At 40.6% G+C, this 20,450-nt stretch overlaps 2 protein-coding genes across 3 annotated transcripts in view; both read right to left on the bottom strand.

The window, feature by feature from the left end:
* Nucleotides 1–20,450, bottom strand: part of LOC117364834 (C5a anaphylatoxin chemotactic receptor 1-like) — a 66,899-nt gene that overhangs the window by 42,637 nt on the left and 3,812 nt on the right. Inside the window, exon 1 of one of the 2 annotated variants that reach the window (XM_033954501.1) lies at nucleotides 3,652–3,796. The exons of the other annotated variant lie outside the window; for it this stretch is intronic. The gene's annotated coding sequence lies outside the window, so the exon portion shown is untranslated. Of the gene's footprint in view, nucleotides 1–3,651; nucleotides 3,797–20,450 lie in introns of those variants that run through there. 2 annotated transcript variants of the gene reach the window in all.
* Nucleotides 4,365–19,225, bottom strand: LOC117364835 (C5a anaphylatoxin chemotactic receptor 1-like). Its single transcript, XM_033954503.1, has 2 exons — nucleotides 19,124–19,225; nucleotides 4,365–5,493 (listed from the first exon to the last, which is right to left on the bottom strand). The coding sequence occupies exon 2, from the start codon at nucleotides 5,467–5,469 to the stop codon at nucleotides 4,402–4,404; it is 1,068 nt and encodes a 355-aa protein (XP_033810394.1). The 5' UTR covers nucleotides 5,470–5,493; nucleotides 19,124–19,225; the 3' UTR covers nucleotides 4,365–4,401.

Here is a 20,450-nt window from a genome sequence, read left to right as displayed (position 1 = left end):
TCTTCTCTGTGGATATCTTGGGGTCAATTCCTTTTGCTTTTTCCCCCCATCACACACACTAGGTGGGATTGCCCAGTAAGTGTTAGGAACGGAAAGAAAGCTTCATTTAGGGGGCTTGAACCAGCAGGGACTTCTGGGAAAGGAGGATCAAGAGAGATAAAAGGTGGGAGGTGATTTGTATTATGTGATAATCCTTTTAAATAGCTGCCTGAGAGCATCGGAGAGGAAAAATGACAGAAACTGGTATTATTTCTCCAGGGCTAATGCTGCTTGTGAAGTTACATTGCAAGTTGTGTTACTCAGTTCTCAGCACAATTTTGCCACTAAATGCCTATTTTTTTAAGGAACAATCATGCACTATTCCCTTAAAGTATGTTAGCAACTACCACCCTTAAGTGGAAAATCCACTTAAAGATGTCCAGATAACTTATCTGAATATCTTTATGTAGTGGCCTCCTTATTAATTGTTACCCTCAATTTAAATAAAAATTATGTTAATGGTGAAAACAGGAAGCTTTTGGAACCAAATACCAGACCGATTCTTTTTATTTCTTGTAATTACAACTCATTATGGAAACATACTATATATTTACAATGGAACAATATATACAGTTCCTGCTAGTTACAAGAAGAATTGGGTGGACTTGCAGAGTGAAAGTAGCTGTGCACTCCCTCACTCATCCCATGGATACAGACAGGACTTCAGTTCCAGTATGTTTATTGCTGGTGACTTGGAACAATGAGTTTACCTGTGCAGGAGACTCATTTTCCTTAAGTAGTTTAGCCATAAATAACAGGGCAAGCCAACTTGTTACCTGAGTCTGGGTGACCTGATGATCAGAGAAGCCAAAGAACATAAGAATAGTTGTACTGGGTCAGACTAATGGTCCATCTAGCCCAGTATCCTGTTTTCATTTTCGTGGAGGCCAATCCAAGTCACAAGTACCTGGCAAAAACCCAAATAGTAGCAGCATTCCATGCTACCATCCCATATCTGTCTCAACAGCAGACTATGGACTTTTCCTCCAGGAACTTGTCCAAACCTTTTTTTTAAACCAGCTACATTAACTGCTCTTAACATCCTCTGGCAACGTGTTCCAGAGGTTAACTATTCTCTGAGTGAAAAAATATTTCCTCCTATTGGTTTTAAAAGTATCCTTTTTCTACAGTGGCCAATCCAGGTCACAAATACCTGGCAAAAATCCAAATAGTAGCAAGTAAGAAATTGATTCACTAGAGTAGTGATTCTCGTCACAATCACTGGGACACATCAAGCTAGTCTCTTTTTCAAAATATCCACAATGAATTTATGTGAGATAAATTTGAATGCACTACCTCAGTTTTTCTTATTATTCTCCTAGCAGAGTGGGTTTAAACAGAAGCTCTTTCAAGAAGACTTTTTTTTTCTTTTTAGGTTCATGTTCGAAGTTGTTGTGGCCCTGGGGAAGTGGTGCTAGTCCACGAAATAGTCGTTGGCCTAGTCAATTTAAACCACAGTGAAAGAAATGATTAAATTGTATTTTTTTCAAATTTCCCTGCGATTATAGTGACAAAAGTTTTTTATGCCAAGGTTGTTGCGTTCAGTACAGTCAGACTACAATTGACTTACTGCTAACTGAGGCTTTTTCTTTCATCGTCTCTAAGCACAGTAGAGAGTTTCTATTGAATTGGATATTTTTCCTCCAATCCTCCAAGTTTCCATGTTTATTAAAATTTGATATGCCGCCTAAAAAAATTGTCTAAGTGGTTAACATCAATCATATTTACAAAATTTTAAAATTTAAGGGAAACATTATTAGGACTGAACATCTGAACATTAACAAGACTTAAAGAAACAATCAGGGAAGGGGGGAGAGAAATACAATATATAATAGGAAAGAAGAACATATAAGGGGGAAGGGAGGATGCTCTTCCTTCAGTTGTTTCATTCTACCTCTGTTGTTTGCATCTCATACATATTCATTGTGGGTATCCTGAAAACCTGATTGGCTGGGTGTGTCTTCAGGATTGCATTGAAAACCAAATGCTTCAAGTATTGTTATATCCTTCCTGATCTAAGGTGACGAGATGGTATTCTAAGTCAAAAGCAGATTGAAAGTAACAGCAACTTTATTCTTCTCATTGCTTAGAACAGCAATGCAGGACAAAAATTTTTTGTAGAGAAGGACAAGAGTGGGCTTGCCAGTGGGTAGCACATGAGGAGGAGCTGCCATCTGTTCTCTCCCTCTGGGAATTCCCAGGCCCCAGCATCTGTGATCAGGAGTCACTGGTCCATTGCCATAAGATCGAGCCATTGCGTAGCACAGTTACAGGGCGTGGCCCATGGGAAGTGCCCTAAGGGGCATGCCAGGCCTCTTGGAGCCCCTTGGAGCACAAAGGAGTGCAGAGGAATATCGTAGAATGTCTGGGTTCAAGCCCAGTGCCGTTTCTTGTGGCCCTAGCAAGTCACTTTACCCTCCATTGCACCAGGTACCATAGCTAGATTGTGAGCCCCCCAGGACAGAGAGGAAAAATACTTAAGACTACCTGATTAGATTGTGAATTCATTGTGAACCACTCAAGTGGCTTCACTAATGGGCAGTATATCAAAATGCAAATAAAACTCATACTTTTGAAGATCTGGTAAGACAGTTGTTATTTCTTTTTGTTGAGGAATATGGGGAAGAAAAGAGAATAATTAAATCAGAAGTGGTATTAGCATCTGTACCTAAAATTGTTGGTTCCACGTACAGACTCTTGGTGGTTAGCCCTACCCCAGAGATTGTTTCAGGGAGTTCTTTTTCATAACATAACATAACATAACAACACTTTATTTTTATTCAGCAAAGCCTTCTAGTTCTATGTGGATAACAAAATAAGTAAAACTGCACAAACACAGGCCCTCTCTTACTAAGCCTCGGTAGATATTTCTAGCATGGCCCAGAGCGCTAAATGCTCTGATACTGCTCTGACCCTCATAGAAATTCTGAGCATGGAAGCATTTAGCACTTTGGGTCACAGTAGAAACCTCTACTGCGGCTTAGTAAAATGGGGGGACAGTGAGCTATAAAATTGTAATCAATATAACAAAACATATCAGCAAGCTTCATTGAGTCCCCTGGCCAGCACTCCTCTACCTCAGCTGACCTCATTGATTAATTTTGAGATGCCTAAGAAGCAAAACCTGAAGATAAGGGGTGCTTCCCCGATACTGGCTGTTTTTTCCTCAGGAAGGGACTTTTCCATCTGAAGTAATAATCATATCTCCTATTTCTGATACATAGATAATTGAAAGGACTTTTAAACAGTGCTTACTTGGATTGAGACTATGCTAAGGGATGTGGTCCCTCAGCTTTGTCAATTTTCCTCACACTCTGTCCTTAAATTTAAAGAAATGGACAAAAAGGTTGAAAAATGATCTGATCAAGTTTGTTCCTTCCTTGGATAATAAAATGTCCTCTCTTCAAAATACTAATTTCTCTGCAATTAAAGAGCCTCTATTTACATCAGAAAAGAGAGGATCTAGAAAATGTATTAAGAAATAGGAACCTTAGGCTCCTAAATTTTCCTGTGACTCGTTTCCCATTTGCAGAGATTTTGATTAGCAAATATTTTAAGGAAGTTCTTCATTTATCAAATTCTGAAGAAATTATATATATCAAAGAAACTTACTTTGGTGGGTGACCAGTGGAATGGATTGAACAAAGAAGGTCATTCAGATAATGTTGATTTAACAGCCTTCCTGGAAGACTCAAATGATACCATCTTAACTAGATCTATCCTACTGCCCACTTTCCTTAATGAAGCAGACAAACCAGTAATTTTAAGATTATATTTCAAGAAGAAATGAAAATTATTTTGTGGTAAGAAGATTCACATCTTTGCCAGATGTCTCACATGCTACTCAGTTGTAAACAAAAGGCTTTTTGGCCTTAAACAGCCGAGTGATAACTAAAGGTGCTATTTTTTTGTGCTTTCCTTGTAAGTGCTTGGTCACAAATCAAGGGAAGCAAAATATATTTTTTTAAATAGGCTGTGGTATTTTGGCTAAGGAATTAGTTTGTTAAAGCCCAGTAATTATCACAATTGTTATTATCTTATTTGTTTGTTATAGTACTGTAGTATTGTTTCGGAGGCTTAAAAAACATTAAAAAAAACTTTCATTGTCCTTTTCTCCTCTTTGATGTGGGCTTAAGGAGATGTTTTTAATTTCTTCACTGTAATTTTCCTATATTCTTGTAAACCAGAAAACATGGTGTATTTCTGTTTATTTTCTCTGTTTATGGGAAACAATAGATTTCAATATCACTATTAAAAAAAAGAGAGATTTTGGCTGCAAATGTCTTGCAGAAAATATTGAAAACTATCCCACTGTAACAGCTGGGCACGTTCAGTGAGGAAGCTTTGGATCTTGAGTGCCTCTTAGATGCTTGTTTCTGTGTGCCTTTCCACCAGCATTGAATGTGTCTTTTTGCTTTCACTGGTGAATTGGCTTGTGTCTTCCATCAGCATGTTCTTCAGGATGCTTTTGATGTTCTTCTTGGATTTCTGTTTGAAATCCTTTCCCATGAAAACATAAATAATGGGATTGATGCAGCTGTTGATGTAAGCCAAGCTGACCACTATGGGGTTTGCTCGACGGGTTGACTCCAAAAGGCTTGAAGTAGGTGGCTGGGTGGCTAGTATTATTGCAGTCACATGATAGGGGAACCAACACACAAAGAAACCAATGATGACTATCAGAATAATCTTTAAGGTCTTGTTGGACTGTGAGAAACGACTGCTCTTGATCTTGAAGATCAGTAGTCCATAGCAAATTGTGATCGTAAAGAATGGCACAATGAAACCCAGCACAAATCTGTGGGTGACTACAGAGATTTTCACTGTACTTTGGTGATGGTTTAGCTTGGTATAATCCACGATACACATCTTTTTGTCTGTTAGTGGAGGACTGTAAACACTTTGGAAAAAGAAAGAAGGTGTAGTCATCAGGAGAGCCAGGAACCACAGGCTGATGCACACAGTCGTAGCCTTAAGAACAGTTCTGTTGTTCTGACACCAAACAGGCATCATGACTAGGGCACAGCGATCAGCGCTAATGGCGGCCAGGAGGAGAACGCTCATGTACATATTGAGCAGGGTCAAGGGGGGGATCATCTTGCAAGCGAGAATGCCTAGTGGCCAGTGTTGGTCCAGAATCACCTGCATGGCCAGGAAGGGCAAGGACAGGCAGCAAAGCAGGTCGGCGATGGAGAGATGCAGAAACCAGGTGGTGTTCACAGTCTTCTTCATTTCAAAGCCTGTTATCCAAATGACTAGCAGATTTCCAGGAACTCCAAGAAGAAAAACTAAAGTGTAGAGAACGAGACTTGCCAATATCTGTAGAGGTAAGTTGATAGCATAGGATGAGGCAGATGCAATGGTGAAGGAAGAGGTATCATTCTCATCAAAAGTATACATACTATTATATTCTTCATCATCCATATTCATTTTTTGGCCAGTTTGTGAAGTTACCTAGAAGGAAGAAATTAAACAAATTGTCATCCCCAATATAAAACTGAAGTTCCATGGACATTTTGCCAGCTTCAACAAAGAAAGTAGAATTTTCAATGGCTTGAGAAGCTCAAAGACAAGGGGGGCCATCATATCTGAAAGGAAGTGCAAGAATTTAAGACAATACATTTTTACTAATAAGGTGGTAAGCCCTGGGACAGAGTTCCACCACAGGAATTAAGAACATGTAGGGCCATTATCTTTTTTTAATCTTTATTAAGTTTTCAAAGCTAACAAAAAGTGCAAAACAATATACATACAGATATTAATAATCATAATAAGCACTTATAATAAGTCAGTATCAATACAAAAAAAATAAAAAACCCTCTCCCATCCAACATTTTTCATCAGGGAATAATACCAAACAAAAGATATACCCACACTCTCACCCTCCCCTGGATGTGTGGGCGCTAAAACAATGGAAAATAAAGATAAAAGACAACTATAACGAATCCACAAAAGACGTCAATGAACCTCAAACTAATTTGAATATCTTAGGGGGTCCTTTTGTCAAGCTGCACTAGTGGGGTTAGTGCGTCGGACATTTCATCAGGTGCTAACCCCTGCGGCCGGCTACAAAACTAACGCCTGCTCAATGCAGGCGTTAGCGGCTAGCGTGGCAGGCGGTTTAACGCACAGTATTACGCGCATTAAACCCCTACCGCAGCTTGATAAAAGGACCCCTTAGCATACCCTAGCATATCAGCATTCATTTTCTCATACTTATAACTTAAGTATAAATACAAACACCAAAAAGTAAAACTAAGGTGATCCCAATTTTTCCAATTACGAGTAATCATTTGCATGGCTATCCCGGTCATAATAAGGAAAAGTTGACATTTATATCTGTCCAATGAGGGTTTAAAATGCAATATCATCCCATATATGACAACATCATATGTCAATGGAATCAATGACTCCAGTATGGTATTAATCTGTCCCCATATTGACTTCCAAAAGTTGAGTATCAAAGGACAAAAGAACAGCAGATGATCCAGTGTCCCTATATCAAGATGACAGTGCCAGCATCTATTAGATTTTGACCTATCTAACTTTTGTAATCTAACAGGGGTCCAAAAACTTCTATGCAACAAAAAAACCCAAGTTTGTCTCATAGATGCTGACGCCGTACATCTCATATGTAGGGCCATTTTCGATAGAATGTCTAAATCCAACTTTGGACGTTTCTCACAGGATGTTTAAAAGTTGAGGTGGTGAAACATCAATTTTCAAAACTGCTAGACATCCAAATTTCTCCCCTCCCCCCAATCCTAGACCTCTTTGTTTGCTATTTTCGACCACAGAAATGTCCAAGCTCAAAACGACCAAATCCAGACCATTTAGATGTGGAAAGGGCCAGCATTTCAATGGACTGGCACACAGATATTCTAACAGAGCAGTGGGTCACCTTAGAGGGCACTGCTGTGAACTTTACATAAAGGGTGCCAGGTGTACATCTCATCAGAACCCCCTTATAAGATATGGTATGCCCTCCAAAACATACTATTCCTACCCGTCTTCCACCCCAATAGTCCTTATGGCTACAGGTGGCACCTATATGGCAGTATAGTAGGATTTTGGTGACCTAACACTTTCCACCATAAATGTAGTGGCTAGAATGCTTATGGGGCCTGGGACCTCCTCTCTACGGCTCACTAGCCCACCTACCAGGCCTCTTAAAACACCTGTGTGATGTTCTACTAAGTTTTCCCATACCAGGTGCTGCTATTCTAGAGACAGGTATGTACTGTTTCATTCAGATTTTTGGGGGTTGGAAGGGGTAAGTGACCACTGGGTGAGTGTAGAAGGGCCATTACTTAATCCCTCTAGTGGTCATCTGGCCAGTTTGGGTACCTTTTTGGCACTTAGATTCTTTTAAAACAGGTCTATCTCAGAACATCTAAGTTCCCGCCCAGGACACCTAGGGAAAAGTTTGATTAATTATTGTCACAAGACATCCAAGTCTAAGCACAGCCAAAGCCAGCCCAGAACACGCGTCCAACATGCCCCCCTTTAGTTTTGGAAACAAGCGGCTAGAATGCCTCATAAGACATCCAGAAAGACAGTTTTTAAAATCGACACTTGGACGCCCTGGCAATTAGGACGTCCAAGTGCCAATTTATGCTGTTTTTTAGATGTCTTAATGTTTCAAAAATGCCTCTATTAGTATCAGAATTTAAGCATATGTGGGATAGCCACAGAGAGGGTAATTTTATAAAGCATTTCTTGCATGTAAAATTGCATGGATGAATACAAGAACATTTGTTGACAAGAGCATGCCTAATTTTACCTGTACCATGAGAGGGCATTGCAGAGTTGTGTTCTAGGAGAAGCAATAGCAGAGCTGCAAAATATGGGGGTAATTCTATTAAATAAGTGCTTATTTCATGTGTACATGTTTAGAATAATGGCAGTTATGCATGTATAATCGCAATCCAATGCAAGAAAAATCAGAACCATGGTCCAACCCCTACGGAGTTCCCCAAGGATCACCCCTATCACCTACACTATTCAATATATACATAGCCTCCCTCAGCTACTACCTAGATAATCTTGGCATAATTTCATACAGCTACGCAGATGACATCACTATTCTCCTACCCTTCGACCAACCAGAACCCATCATGACAAGCACAATACACAAAACCCTCGAATCAGTTGCAATTTGGATGACTGAGCACAAATTAAAACTTAACCCTGACAAAACAAATTTCATCCTACTAGAAAACAACAAAACTCCAACATTAACTAATCTTGTAATAAATTCGTTCTCATACCCAATACAACCTACACTAAAATTGTTAGGAGTCACAATTGACAGAGGCTGCACCATGCAACCCCAAATTAACAAAATAATAAAGGCATCGTACATGACCATGAGAAATCTAAGAAAAATACGAACATTCTTCGAAAAGAAGCAATTCCTACTATTGGTACAATCTCTTATCCTTGGGATGATAGACTACTGCAACATACTATACCTACCATGTCCCGCGACTATGATGAAGCAATTGCAGACAATGCAGAATACAGCCCTAAGACTTGTCTATTCACTAAAAAAATATGACCATATCACAGAGGCATACCATGACTCGCACTGGCTTCCAATAGAAGCGAGAGTGCACTTCAAATTCTACTGCTTACTTTACAAGGCTGTCAATGGAGAAAGTCCAACCTACTGGAATAACTGACTAAATCAATCCTCCTCAACCAGACACAGAAGAACCCACTCACTATTCTCTCACCCATCATCCAAAAATGTCAAACGAAAAAAACTTTATGACAATCTAATAGCCTCCAAAGCAGCTAAACTGGACAGACAAATCACCACTCTGTTATCTTCAACTACAAACTACAAAACCTTCAAGAGAGATATTAAAACCATATTCTTCAAAAAACACATAAAGCCTATCCAGCACGACCAATCCCAACCTAACATCCAACATTCTCTATACCCTTAGTACTCTCTAATATTCTTCTATCTACCAAACGTTATCTAAAACCCCATAATTCACCCTATTATTATCTCCTAAAGACCTCTACTTTCCATTGGTAACTCTTTACCCAACGTTTTATTACCTTAAAAATTTTATGTCATCGCTTATTCTATTCCTTCAAATTTTGAATGTAATTCTTGTTTTAGTTTGGATGTAATCCGCCTTGAACCGCAAGGTTATGGCGGAATAGAAATCACTAATGTAATGTAATGTAATGTAATCCAAAAAACAAGGCAATCATCCCATGATAAATATAGCAAAGAAAAAAAGTGGGGGAAAGGTTTGTACACATCAACCTTAGATAAAAGCGAGTTTATTGAATACAATCATCTAATGTACACATGTAATCATCTAATGTACACATCAACCTTAGATAAAAGCGAGTTTATTGAATACAATCACCAGACGCCATGAGAGTAGGACCTTGCGGAGGAGCTGGACAGACAGAGGAGATAGTGACCCAACCGAACCCAGAGGAAATTCTAACGGATCGCGACACGGACCTGAGACCAGAGAGACAACCAAGGAAGGGGAAGTCTGCAATTGTAGTGGGAGACTCAATCCTGAGAGAAGTGGACAGTCACATAGCAGGAGGGAGAGAGGACCGACTAGTGACATGTCTCCCGGGGGCGAGAACGAAGGACGTCATTGACAGAATAGAGAGAATCCTGGACGGAGCTGAAACAGAGGAGACAGCGGTGATAATCCACGTTGGAACCAACGACATCAGCAGGAGGAGCTACAACAGGACTACACTAACTGAGCAGTTCAGGATCCTGGGGAGGAAACTGAAGCTGAGGACAGGGAGGATAGCCTTCTCGGAGATCCTGCCAGTACCGAGGGCAGATGCTAAGAGACAGACCGAGCTGCAAGCAGTAAACGGTTGGCTGAGGAGATGGTGCGAAGAGGAGGGTTTCCACTTTGTACGGAACTGGACAACTTTTTGGGGGAAGAACAAGCTCTACAGGAGGGACGGACTGCACCTGAGCACGGCTGGGACGAGGTTGCTGGCACGCAACGTCCAGAGCAGCATAGACTTGGCTTTAAACTGAGGAGAAGGGGAAAGCCGACAGTCGACCTGACCTCGACACATCGGACCAAAGTATCAAACAAGGATACTGAACCAGAAATTTGTAAAAGAGGGCTCGGGACTGAGAGGGAACTTTTGGGAAAAGGACACAAGGACGCAATGCAGGGAGCCAATGCACAAACGAACCTAACAAGCAGAATTAAGAGAGAGCAACAGGAGCCAGAGGGTCATCCAAACATGGGGGAGCAGGCTGAGGACAACATAGACACACCGCAGGATGGGGATGAACACAACAAAGCTCCGGGGCTGGCAACCAATGAGGAGGTTGGCAGGGGCGCCAAACCACGAGGAAAACCAGCGGAGAAGGCAAACAACCAGGACTTAAATTGCCTATACACTAATGCTAGGAGCCTAAGAGCCAAAATGGGAGAACTAGAAGTCATAGCCAGTACAAAGGACCTGGACATAATAGGAGTCACAGAAACGTGGTGGACTGACGACAACAAATGGGATGTGGCCATACCAGGGTACAAACTCTACAGGAGGGACAGGACACACAAGAAGGGTGGAGGAATAGCGCTTTATATAAAGGACTCCATACCTTCAACCAGGATAGAAACAACAGTAAGGGCGGACGACTTGGAATCACTATGGATTAAGCTACCTGGAGGAGCTGGAGCAGACATAAAATTGGGCCTGTACTATCGCCCACCTGGACAAACGGAAGCACTCGACCAGGACCTGGAGGCTGAGCTGAGGCAGATATGCAAAAGCGGAAGCGTGATGGTGATGGGAGTCTTCAACTACCCTGGGATAGACTGGAGTATTGGACACTCAAACTGCACAAGGGAGACCAAATTCCTGGAAACCACGAGGGACTGTTTCATGGAACAGCTGGTCACGGAACCAACACGGGGGGATGCAACTCTCGACCTAATCCTCAATGGGCTAGGGGGACCTGCAAAGGAGGTGGCGGTGCTAGAACCCCTAGGAAACAGCGATCACAACATAATCCAGTGCAAGCTGGAAATTGGACCATCAAAGGTGAAAAGATCCACAGCGACAGCACTCAACTACAAAAAAGGGAATTATGATGGCATGAGGAAACTGGTGGGAAAGAAACTCAATGGTAGCGAAAGGAAGATGGAGTCTGTAGAAAAAGCCTGGTCCCTACTCAAGGGCACAGTGCAAGAGGCACAGAACCTGTGCATCCCCAGATTCAGGAAGGGGTGCAAAAAAAACCGAACAAAAAACCCAGCGTGGATAACAACTGCAGTGAAAAAGGCGATAAGTGACAAGAAAGCATCGTTCAAAAAATGGAAAAAGGACCAAACAAAGGACAACCAAAAGGAACACAAAGAACACCAAAGGGAGTGTCACCGTGTGGTTAAAAAAGCTAAAAGGGAATATGAGGAGAGACTGGCAGGGGAAGCAACAAACTTCAAATCGTTCTTCAGATATGTGAAGGGGAAGCAACCGGCAAGGGAAGAAGTGGGGCCATTGGATGATGGAGACAAAAAAGGAGTGGTAAAAGAGGAAAAAGAGATAGCAGACAGGTTAAATAAGTTCTTCACGTCAGTCTTCACGAGGGAGGATACATCCAATATTCCGGAACCGGAGGACATCGTAAATGGGGATCGGGATGAAAAGCTGGTCCAACTAGAGGTAAGCCAAGAGGATGTCCTCAGGCAGATAGACAGACTAAAGAGCGACAAATCGCCAGGTCCGGACGGCATTCACCCAAGGGTACTCAAGGAACTAAGGAACGTAATAGCAGAGCCACTTCGCCAAATATGTAACCTATCCTTAAAAACTGGAGAGATCCCGGAGGATTGGAAAATTGCAAATGTCACACCCATCTTCAAGAAGGGTTCAAGGGGGGACCCAGGGAACTACAGGCCGGTGAGCTTGACCTCGGTCCCGGGAAAAATGATGGAAGCACTGATTAAGGACAGTATCTGTGAACACATAGAAAACAATGGACAGCTAAAGTCGAGCCAGCACGGCTTCTGCAAGGGTAGGTCATGCCTCACAAACTTATTGTACTTCTTTGAGGGGGTAAACAGACAGGTGGATAAAGGGGAATCCATTGACATCATTTACCTTGACTTTCAAAAAGCCTTTGACAAGGTACCGCACGAAAGACTGCTTAAAAAGCTGTGGAGACACGGGGTGCAAGGGGAGGTCCACCGATGGATCAAAAACTGGCTGGCAGACAGGAAACAGAGGGTTGGAGTGAAGGGCCATTACTCAGACTGGCATGGGGTCACGAGCGGAGTTCCGCAGGGGTCGGTGCTGGGACCGCTCCTGTTCAATATATTTATTAATGACCTGGAGGCGGGAACAAATTGCGAAGTTATTAAATTTGCGGATGACACCAAACTCTACCGCAGGGTTGAAACCATGGAAGACTGCGAAGATCTGCAAAGGGACCTAACGACGCTAGAAAAATGGGCCAAAAAATGGCAAATGAACTTTAATGTAGGGAAATGCAAGGTCATGCATGTAGGGAAAAAGAACCCGATGTTCAGCTACAAAATGGGAGGATCACTGCTAGGGGTAAGTAACCTTGAAAGAGACCTGGGAGTGATGGTGGACAAGTCTTTAAAGGCGTCGGCACAGTGCGCCACAGCCTCAAGAAAAGCAAACAAAATGTTGGGTATCATTGAGAAGGGTATCACGACCAGGACAAAGGAGGTCATCCTGCCACTGTATCGTGCAATGGTGCGACCGCATCTGGAGTACTGTGTCCAATATTGGTCGCCGTACCTCAAAAAGGACATGGCGGTACTTGAGGGAGTCCAGAGAAGAGCAACTAAACTGATAAGAGGTATGGAAAACCTCTCATATACTGACAGACTGAAAAAGCTGGGGCTGTTCTCCCTGGAAAAGCGGAGACTTAGAGGAGACATGATAGAAACCTTCAAGATCCTGAAGGGTATAGAAAAAGTAGACAGGGACAGATTTTTCAGATTACGGGGAACCACAAGTACAAGGGGGCACTCGGAAAAATTAAAAGGAGACAGGTTTAAAACAAATGCCAGAAAGTTCTTTTTCACCCAGAGGGTGGTGGACACATGGAACGCGCTTCCGGAGGCTGTGATAGGCCGGAGCACGTTACAAGGCTTCAAAGAAGGTTTGGATAGGTTCCTAGAGGATAAAGGAATTGAAGGGTACAGATAAGAGTAGCGGTAGGTTATAGGGATAGTCTGGGACCATTGCTCAGGCAATGGGCCTGATGGGCCGCCGCGGGAGCGGACCGCTGGGCGAGATGGACCTCTGGTCTGCCTCAGCGGAGGCAACTTCTTATGTTCTTATGTTCTTAATGAGACATAGAATATATATTACAAGTTTATTTAAAATTTGAGTGAACACCATCCAAAATGCTAGGAATTTTACAATAATAAAAAGGGGGGACAAAATTAAAACAGTGCACTAATAAAATCAAGATATAATACTGACGTATAATTAAATGAGAGGAAAGAGGGGAGAACTACAATAAGTTATAGTAAAGCTCACAATGAAGGAAAAAACAAAATCTGAAAAGAAAAGGTCAATATTCGAAGGCATCTTTAAAAAGGAAACATTTTAATCTACCTTTGAATTTATCTAGATTTTGCTCTTCTCTAATATTAGTTGGCAATGAGTTCCAGATCATGGGGGCAGTTACCGAGAAAGTTGTAGCCCAACGAAGGCTAATAATCTTTAATGAGGGAACATGGAATAGATGTTGGGTGGTAGATCTAAGGGTTCTGGGAGGATCGTATGGGATAAGAAATCTATCAATATAGGCAGGTTTCTTGGATGTTTGAGTTTTGAATATTAGCATGACGATTTTATAAGTTATTCTGTGTGGTATCGGAAGCCAATGAGCCTTCTTTAAAAGAGGAGTAACATAATCATATTTCTTACAGTTAGTGATGATTTTTTTATTTATTTATATCATTTATATATATATATATATACTAGTTGTTTAGCCCATTACATTAACGGGTGCTAGCAGCCCTTCTCCCTTACTTTTACCTCCTCCCTGTCCAGCAGCACCCCCACCCATTCCCTGCTCCCCCTATATAGCAGTAGCCCTTCTCCTTTTATCTCCCCTTGTTCAGCATCACCCCATTTCCAGCTCCCCATATCCAGCAGTAGCTCTTCTCCTTTGCAGGAGCCTTTCTCCCTTCCATTTACCTCCCCCCCCCCATCTAGCAGCACCTCTTCCCTGCTTCCCCTATCCAGCAGTAGGCCTCCCTTCCTGTTACCTCCCCCCCTGTCCAGAATCACCTCTTCCTTGCTCCTCCTGTACTGCAGCACCCCCTTACCTTCTCCCCCTGTCCAGTCCGGTGATCTCCAGCCATCAGGCTGGCTCCTGCAGGGAGTCTAATTCCTGTCCGGTCCCTGCCAGGCGTGCGAGCCTGCTCCACCCCCTCCCGACCTGCCGGGAGTATTTGAATTAGACTCGATGGTTCCTGTTGAGGGAAGCACTCCTCACCGGACTCAGCAGTGAACTCCAGCCATCGGGCCAACATCTGCCTTGGTTTGTTTTTTTTTTTAGTTGAAAGACGCGGTGGTGGCTCCTCTCATGATCCCCACCTGTGTCGGAAGTCCGACGCAGGCGGGGTTCGTGAGAGTAGCCACCACCGCGTCTTTCAAAGAATCGTAAGCCACGCATGCGTACTTCCTATGTGTCGTTACAGCTCACGGAAAACCGGCACACACTTAGGAAGTGCGCATGCGCGGCTTACCATTTTATTATATTAGATACATCTCAAAGAAATTTATATATGTATAATCAGAGTCTTTACCACAAATTTTATAACAAAAAGAAAGATACTATTCAAAATTTAAACAATGTACTGACTCATAACAGTCCTCATGAGGAAGAGACAATTCACATATCAGAGAGAGTGAACTACTTTGAAAACAAAGAGAAAAAAAAATACATAATATATTGTAGTGTTACATCTTCCATTAATTCAACAACCTTATACTCAGAGTTAATCATTTTAGCTATTCGTCAGAAGGGGCGGACATTACTACTCCTTTTCCTTCAAGAAAATATCTCGATTGGGAGGGTTCATAAAAAATATAAGATGTTTGATCAAAATAGATCATACATTTACATGGGTTTCTTAATTGAAATTTAGCTTCCAAAGCAATCACAAATTGTCTCATTTCTAAAAACCGTTTTCCTCCAGCCAAAAAAAAGAGCCTAAGGAGTGACTTTTTGTCCTGGTGAAAAACAAAGGTAACCAGAAGTGTCGACCGACTTAGTGATGATTTTAATGGCTGTGTTTTGAATTACCTGGAGGTGTCTAATTTCTTTCTGACATAAATTGTATAATGAGTTGCAGTAATCAATTTTTGATATAATGAGAGAGTGAATCAATATGTTTAGAGATTGAGGATCCAAGATGCTTGCTAAAGACCTAATCATTCTGAGTTTATAGAAACAACTTTTAACTACTGTGCCAATTTGTGAACAATAATTTAATTTACTATCAATGATATCGCCCAGGATTTTGACCATACTGACTGATTCAATTGGAGTGTTATCAATGGATATAGGAGTTGTTTGAGAACGAGGAAACTTGCTGCTCCCATGGTGACTCACAATAATACTTACCATCATGATTTTTCCCAGCTTAAATGGTGTGTTTTGGAACAAATCCACATGAATTGTAATGGTGACAGAAACACTTATCTCCTCAAATGAGAGAACTTTTGGATTTTCCATTTGAAATCATATCCCCCTATGGGACTCAATGAAAATGTAGACAGATGCTTTATCTACTAGTCATTATTACTTTTTTCATTTAATATGTTTAGGATTTCATCCCATTTTTTGAAAAGCCTATTTGTGATACTTGGCATTTAGCTCTTAGTTTTTAGTTCTCAGATTTTCTTTTTTGTTTTTTTACATATATTTTTTTCAGGCATTCTGATTTATTTTCAGACGTTTTGCGTCTTTACACTTTTCTGACGTCATTTTGTCAGGTCATGTGCGCTGTTCATGTGGGTTCTACTTGGCGTTCTTAAACTCCCTAGACACCATTATTATTTCAATCCTCTTAAGCGATTTTTGGATTATTTTCCCGCTGGAGTGGACCGTGCTGACGGATTTGATTAGATCCTATCGCCTTTCTAAAGCATTGTATTCTTTAGCGATCTCCGCTCCTGATGAAGGTGGCCAAACGGAGCTTTGTCGAGTGGTGATATCTATTTCTACAGGCAGTATTTCTTTCTTTCAGGATTCAGCTAAGTATTTCTTCCTGTATAATAGTCCTGGATGAATTTTTTCAGACATTAAGTGATGTTACGAATTACCACAAGGGAATATGAACTTTACATGATGATATCAAATTTCCACATACAGTATTTATTTCTTATAGGATTCAATCAAGTTTTCCTTTGTGCACAATAGTCCCAGATGAAGTTTTTTTATAAACTGACTGGCGATACGAACTGCCATAAGGGAATATGAACTTTGCATAGGATAAATATTGTCTACGATTAAATGTATGAACTGCATATTTATTCATTGAGTACATGGACATGAAATTGGATTTTTGGTATCAACTTTTCAATATGAATTTTTGCATGAATTTTTATTAAATATTTTTATGTATTTTTATGCACGTAGTATACTATGAACTATTATGAAATTTCACTGAAATACAGGGAAGAATGTTATGGTCTTATAGAATTATCATAGCATGAATTTTTTTGTCAGCATTTGCCTTTGCACTTTAAGAACTTTAAACACTGTGACGTTTTGGGAGTTCACTTATTTTTATCATACACATCTTTGTTATTTTTTCATTTTTCCTTTTTCCCTGGTGTGAATGTTTGAACATTATTTAACTTATACATATATAAAACAGGACTAAATTATGTATGGGGCAGTTCTTATTTGACTTATGTCTGGTGCTGGTCACCTATGAGTTACTGCCCGAACCCAAATCACTCGTTTGTACTTGAAGGGCTCATACTGATGTCCTTTATTTAAAGTAATTTTGTTTTTCAAAGATTTCCCCCAAGGGATTAAGAGTGTTAGCCAATTCTCAGTTGGATTATCAATACATTTAGCCATCCTATTCAATCCACTATTAAAATTTTGGGAATAATATTGGACCAGGGACTGACAATGAAGGACCAAGTGGATTCTTTGGTTAAAAAAAGGTTTTTTTACTCTCTGGAAGCTCCGGTCCATTAAGGCGTATTTTGATGTTTCATCATTTAGAGTTTTGGTGCAATATCTTATATTAAGCCAACTTGACTACTGCAATGTTGCCTACTCAACAATTTCTCAGAAGAACATGCAACGATTGCTGATGGTGCAAAATACAGCGGTCAAGCTGATTGTGGGGTTACAGAAAAATGACCACATGACACCCCTTTACCAGGTGTTGCATTGATTACTAGTGGAGGCACGTGTGAAATTCAAACTCGGTTGCTTTTGTTTTAAGGCTCTATTTGGTTTGATTCCTAAATATATAAATGAGCTTTTTTCTTTTACAACTATAGACATAAAAGAATCTCACATGTGAATTTTGTTCCCCTGCTTGTTAAAGGATGTAAACTTACAAAACATCAGCATCTTCTTTCATACCAGGCAGCAGCATGGGGTAAAGAGTTAGATCAACTGCTTATGCTTACTGAAATTTATGGGGAATTTAGAAAACATTTAAAAACACATCTGTTTTAAAAATATTTAGGTAGTTAATTTGTAAAATTTTTATTATGTAATAATCAGATCTTTTAGGGTTTTTTACTCATTGGTTTTAACTTTTTAATTCTCTTCAATTCTATCGTATTTTAAACGATGCCTTTATAAATGCTGTAAACCGCATAGAACTTCACGGTTTTGCGGTATATAAATAAATTGTTATTATTCTTATTGTTATTATTTTTCCATTGTTTGTTGACATGTGTATGAGCGGCCACTAAAAAGTTCTCAGCCCAACCAACAAAGTTGGGGCAGTCTCCATCGAGGGCTTTTTTAGTTCCATATTTTTCCGATGGAATGAAAAAAGTGGAAAATCACTGGACTAAGTGTATAGCTCTCGATGGAGACTGCCCCAGCTTTGTTGGTTGGGCTGAGAACTTTTCAACAGCCTGTCATATAAAATAAAATGTACACAACTTTAATGTCTGTGTAAAAATAAGCTGGTATAGAAAGCCTATATTTAGGGCTCCTTTTACTAAGCTGTGATAGCGGTTTTAGCGCGTGTTGAGCATTGAGCTGGCGTTAGTTCTAGCCGCGTAGCACGGGTTTAGTACGCGCTACAATTCTGCGTGTACTAAAAACGCTATCGCAGCTTAGTAAAAGGAGCCCTTATTGTTCTAAGACATGTTAATTACATTTGTTTTTAAGGGCTTTCCTTTTTAGGATCTTGCAGGCATTACGAGGGGCCGCTGAAAAGTTCTCAGCCCAACCTACAAAATTGGGGCAGTCTTCATCAAAGGCCATGCATTAAGTCCGTTGACTTTCCACTTTTTTCATTCCATCAGAAAAATATGGAATGAAAAAAGTGGAAAATCGCTGGACTAGATATACCCCTTGATATACCACTGGTGAGAAGTCTAGAGAGAAAATATCATTAACCGACTTTGTTGGTTGGGCTGAGAACTTTTCAGTGGCCCCTTGTATTAATGCATTAAATCTGCCAAAAAACAAACACATTCATTTTGCAGTTAGCACATCTTAGTAAAGAAACACTGGTATGGTACAACCATGCACACATTATATCTGTGTATAGCATCTTAAATCCAAATTCTGTTACTGTTTTTGTCCTGCCCAATTCCATCCTTAAGGAAGCAATCAACATATGTTTTTTCTAAATTTGAAAGTACACTCGTGGTAATGAAATAAGAATTCCTCCCGTTTCTAAGAACAATCCCTCAGTAAAAACACCTTCCCACTGATCAAACAAGTCCTGTCCCTTTGGAATCTGAAGTATACATTTATGGGATTTTAAATTCAACCCTATGGCTTGTATCTGTACTCTAAATACTTTTCAAATTAATCTAAAATTTGTTCTTCTTCTTAACAAGAGAAATTCCTTACCTTTGTTCTGATGCGTGGTCTTTCTCGAGGATTCTTAACTTCACTCCTCAAAATACACCCAGCTGATTGAGTTTTCAGGATATCCACAATTAATTGGCAAAGATTTTGCATACAGTGGAAGCAGTATTCAAATCGTTCTCATGTATGCTGTTCTGATGAGATGCAGATCAGCTTGCAATGACTTAATGCAGGTTTGCTTAGATAGGGGGCACAGCTTTATGGGTTGGTAGAAGAGATGCAGGATTAAAGAAGGGGAATTTAGAACATCTGGTTTAAATTTCAGCTTTTTTATCGCAAAATTTACAGATGTGCAAAAAAAAGAACATACCAAAATATTTGTAGTCTCTGATTCTGCCAGTGCAATTTAGGTACTGTAGGTCCTATCAGGATGAGGTTGTCAGAAATGATAGACTAACCTACATTTTCTTTTCTGGAACTGGTCAGATTGGCAGATGTTGGCAGATGTGATGGAGGATTTCTAGAACAAAATGCAAGAGCAGTGTCTCTCAAACAGTGTGCCAAGGCACAGTGGTGTGCTCCGAAGAGGAATAGATGAGACGTATGTCACATACGCAAGAGTCTATCAATGTTATGAGTGTGTGTTTGTGTAAGGATACAACCGCCTAGACAAGCATCATTCTTTAACCTGATTGATCCTTGAAAACTAAAGACAAGTAATTTTGGTTTTATTGAACAAAGCAATCGAGGCTTTATCGTTTGGATCTTCTTATCTTTGCAAACTTGGACTTTCAGCTCTGACAAAAATTAAATTGAAAAAAGAGAACAACTGCAGATGGTGGATAATGAAATGCATGTTTGCTTGTTGACTATTGAGCTGTGCTTTGAGTTAATTTGCACTCAAAAACAAGCACACCCATTGCATTGATTAGCAATTCTATTCTATCTACTTTAGTTTCACCATTGTTACAATTACTCATATATAATTTAAGGAACTTAAATAAATAACTCAAATTTAATATTTTGTTGGTTTGGCTTGCAGTGCTGTACATATAAGAAAGTTCTTGCTATGAAGAGCTTACAATCTATTCAATGCATTGAAATAGGACTAGGCAAACTATCCAGTTGACTAGAGTGCCAACATTTGGGAGGAAAACAGCGGTGCCAGTGAGTAATGCAGCATGGCTGATAGGGATCCCCAAAAGAAGAGAGGATGTGAGGAAAGGCAATAGGTGGATGTTAGGGCGATGGGGCTGAAGCAGTGTCAGATTAAAAGCGCGCCGGGACAAAGGTGCGCTCAGACAATTGAGCGCAGTGCGGAGGCGCGCGCCGCACAAAATTACTGTTTTTACGGCTCCGACGGGGGGGC

Source organism: Geotrypetes seraphini, chromosome 8 (genome assembly GCF_902459505.1).
Source record: "Geotrypetes seraphini chromosome 8, aGeoSer1.1, whole genome shotgun sequence".
Classification (NCBI taxonomy): Eukaryota; Metazoa; Chordata; class Amphibia; order Gymnophiona; family Dermophiidae; genus Geotrypetes; species Geotrypetes seraphini.
Note: the sequence above shows the minus strand (reverse complement) of the source record. Positions and strands in the feature narration are given on the sequence as shown.

Bases quoted from the DNA above. Each gene is read 5' to 3' on its own strand.
- LOC117364835 (XM_033954503.1), bottom strand. From the start codon at position 5,469: ATGAATATGGATGATGAAGAATATAATAGTATGTATACTTTTGATGAG.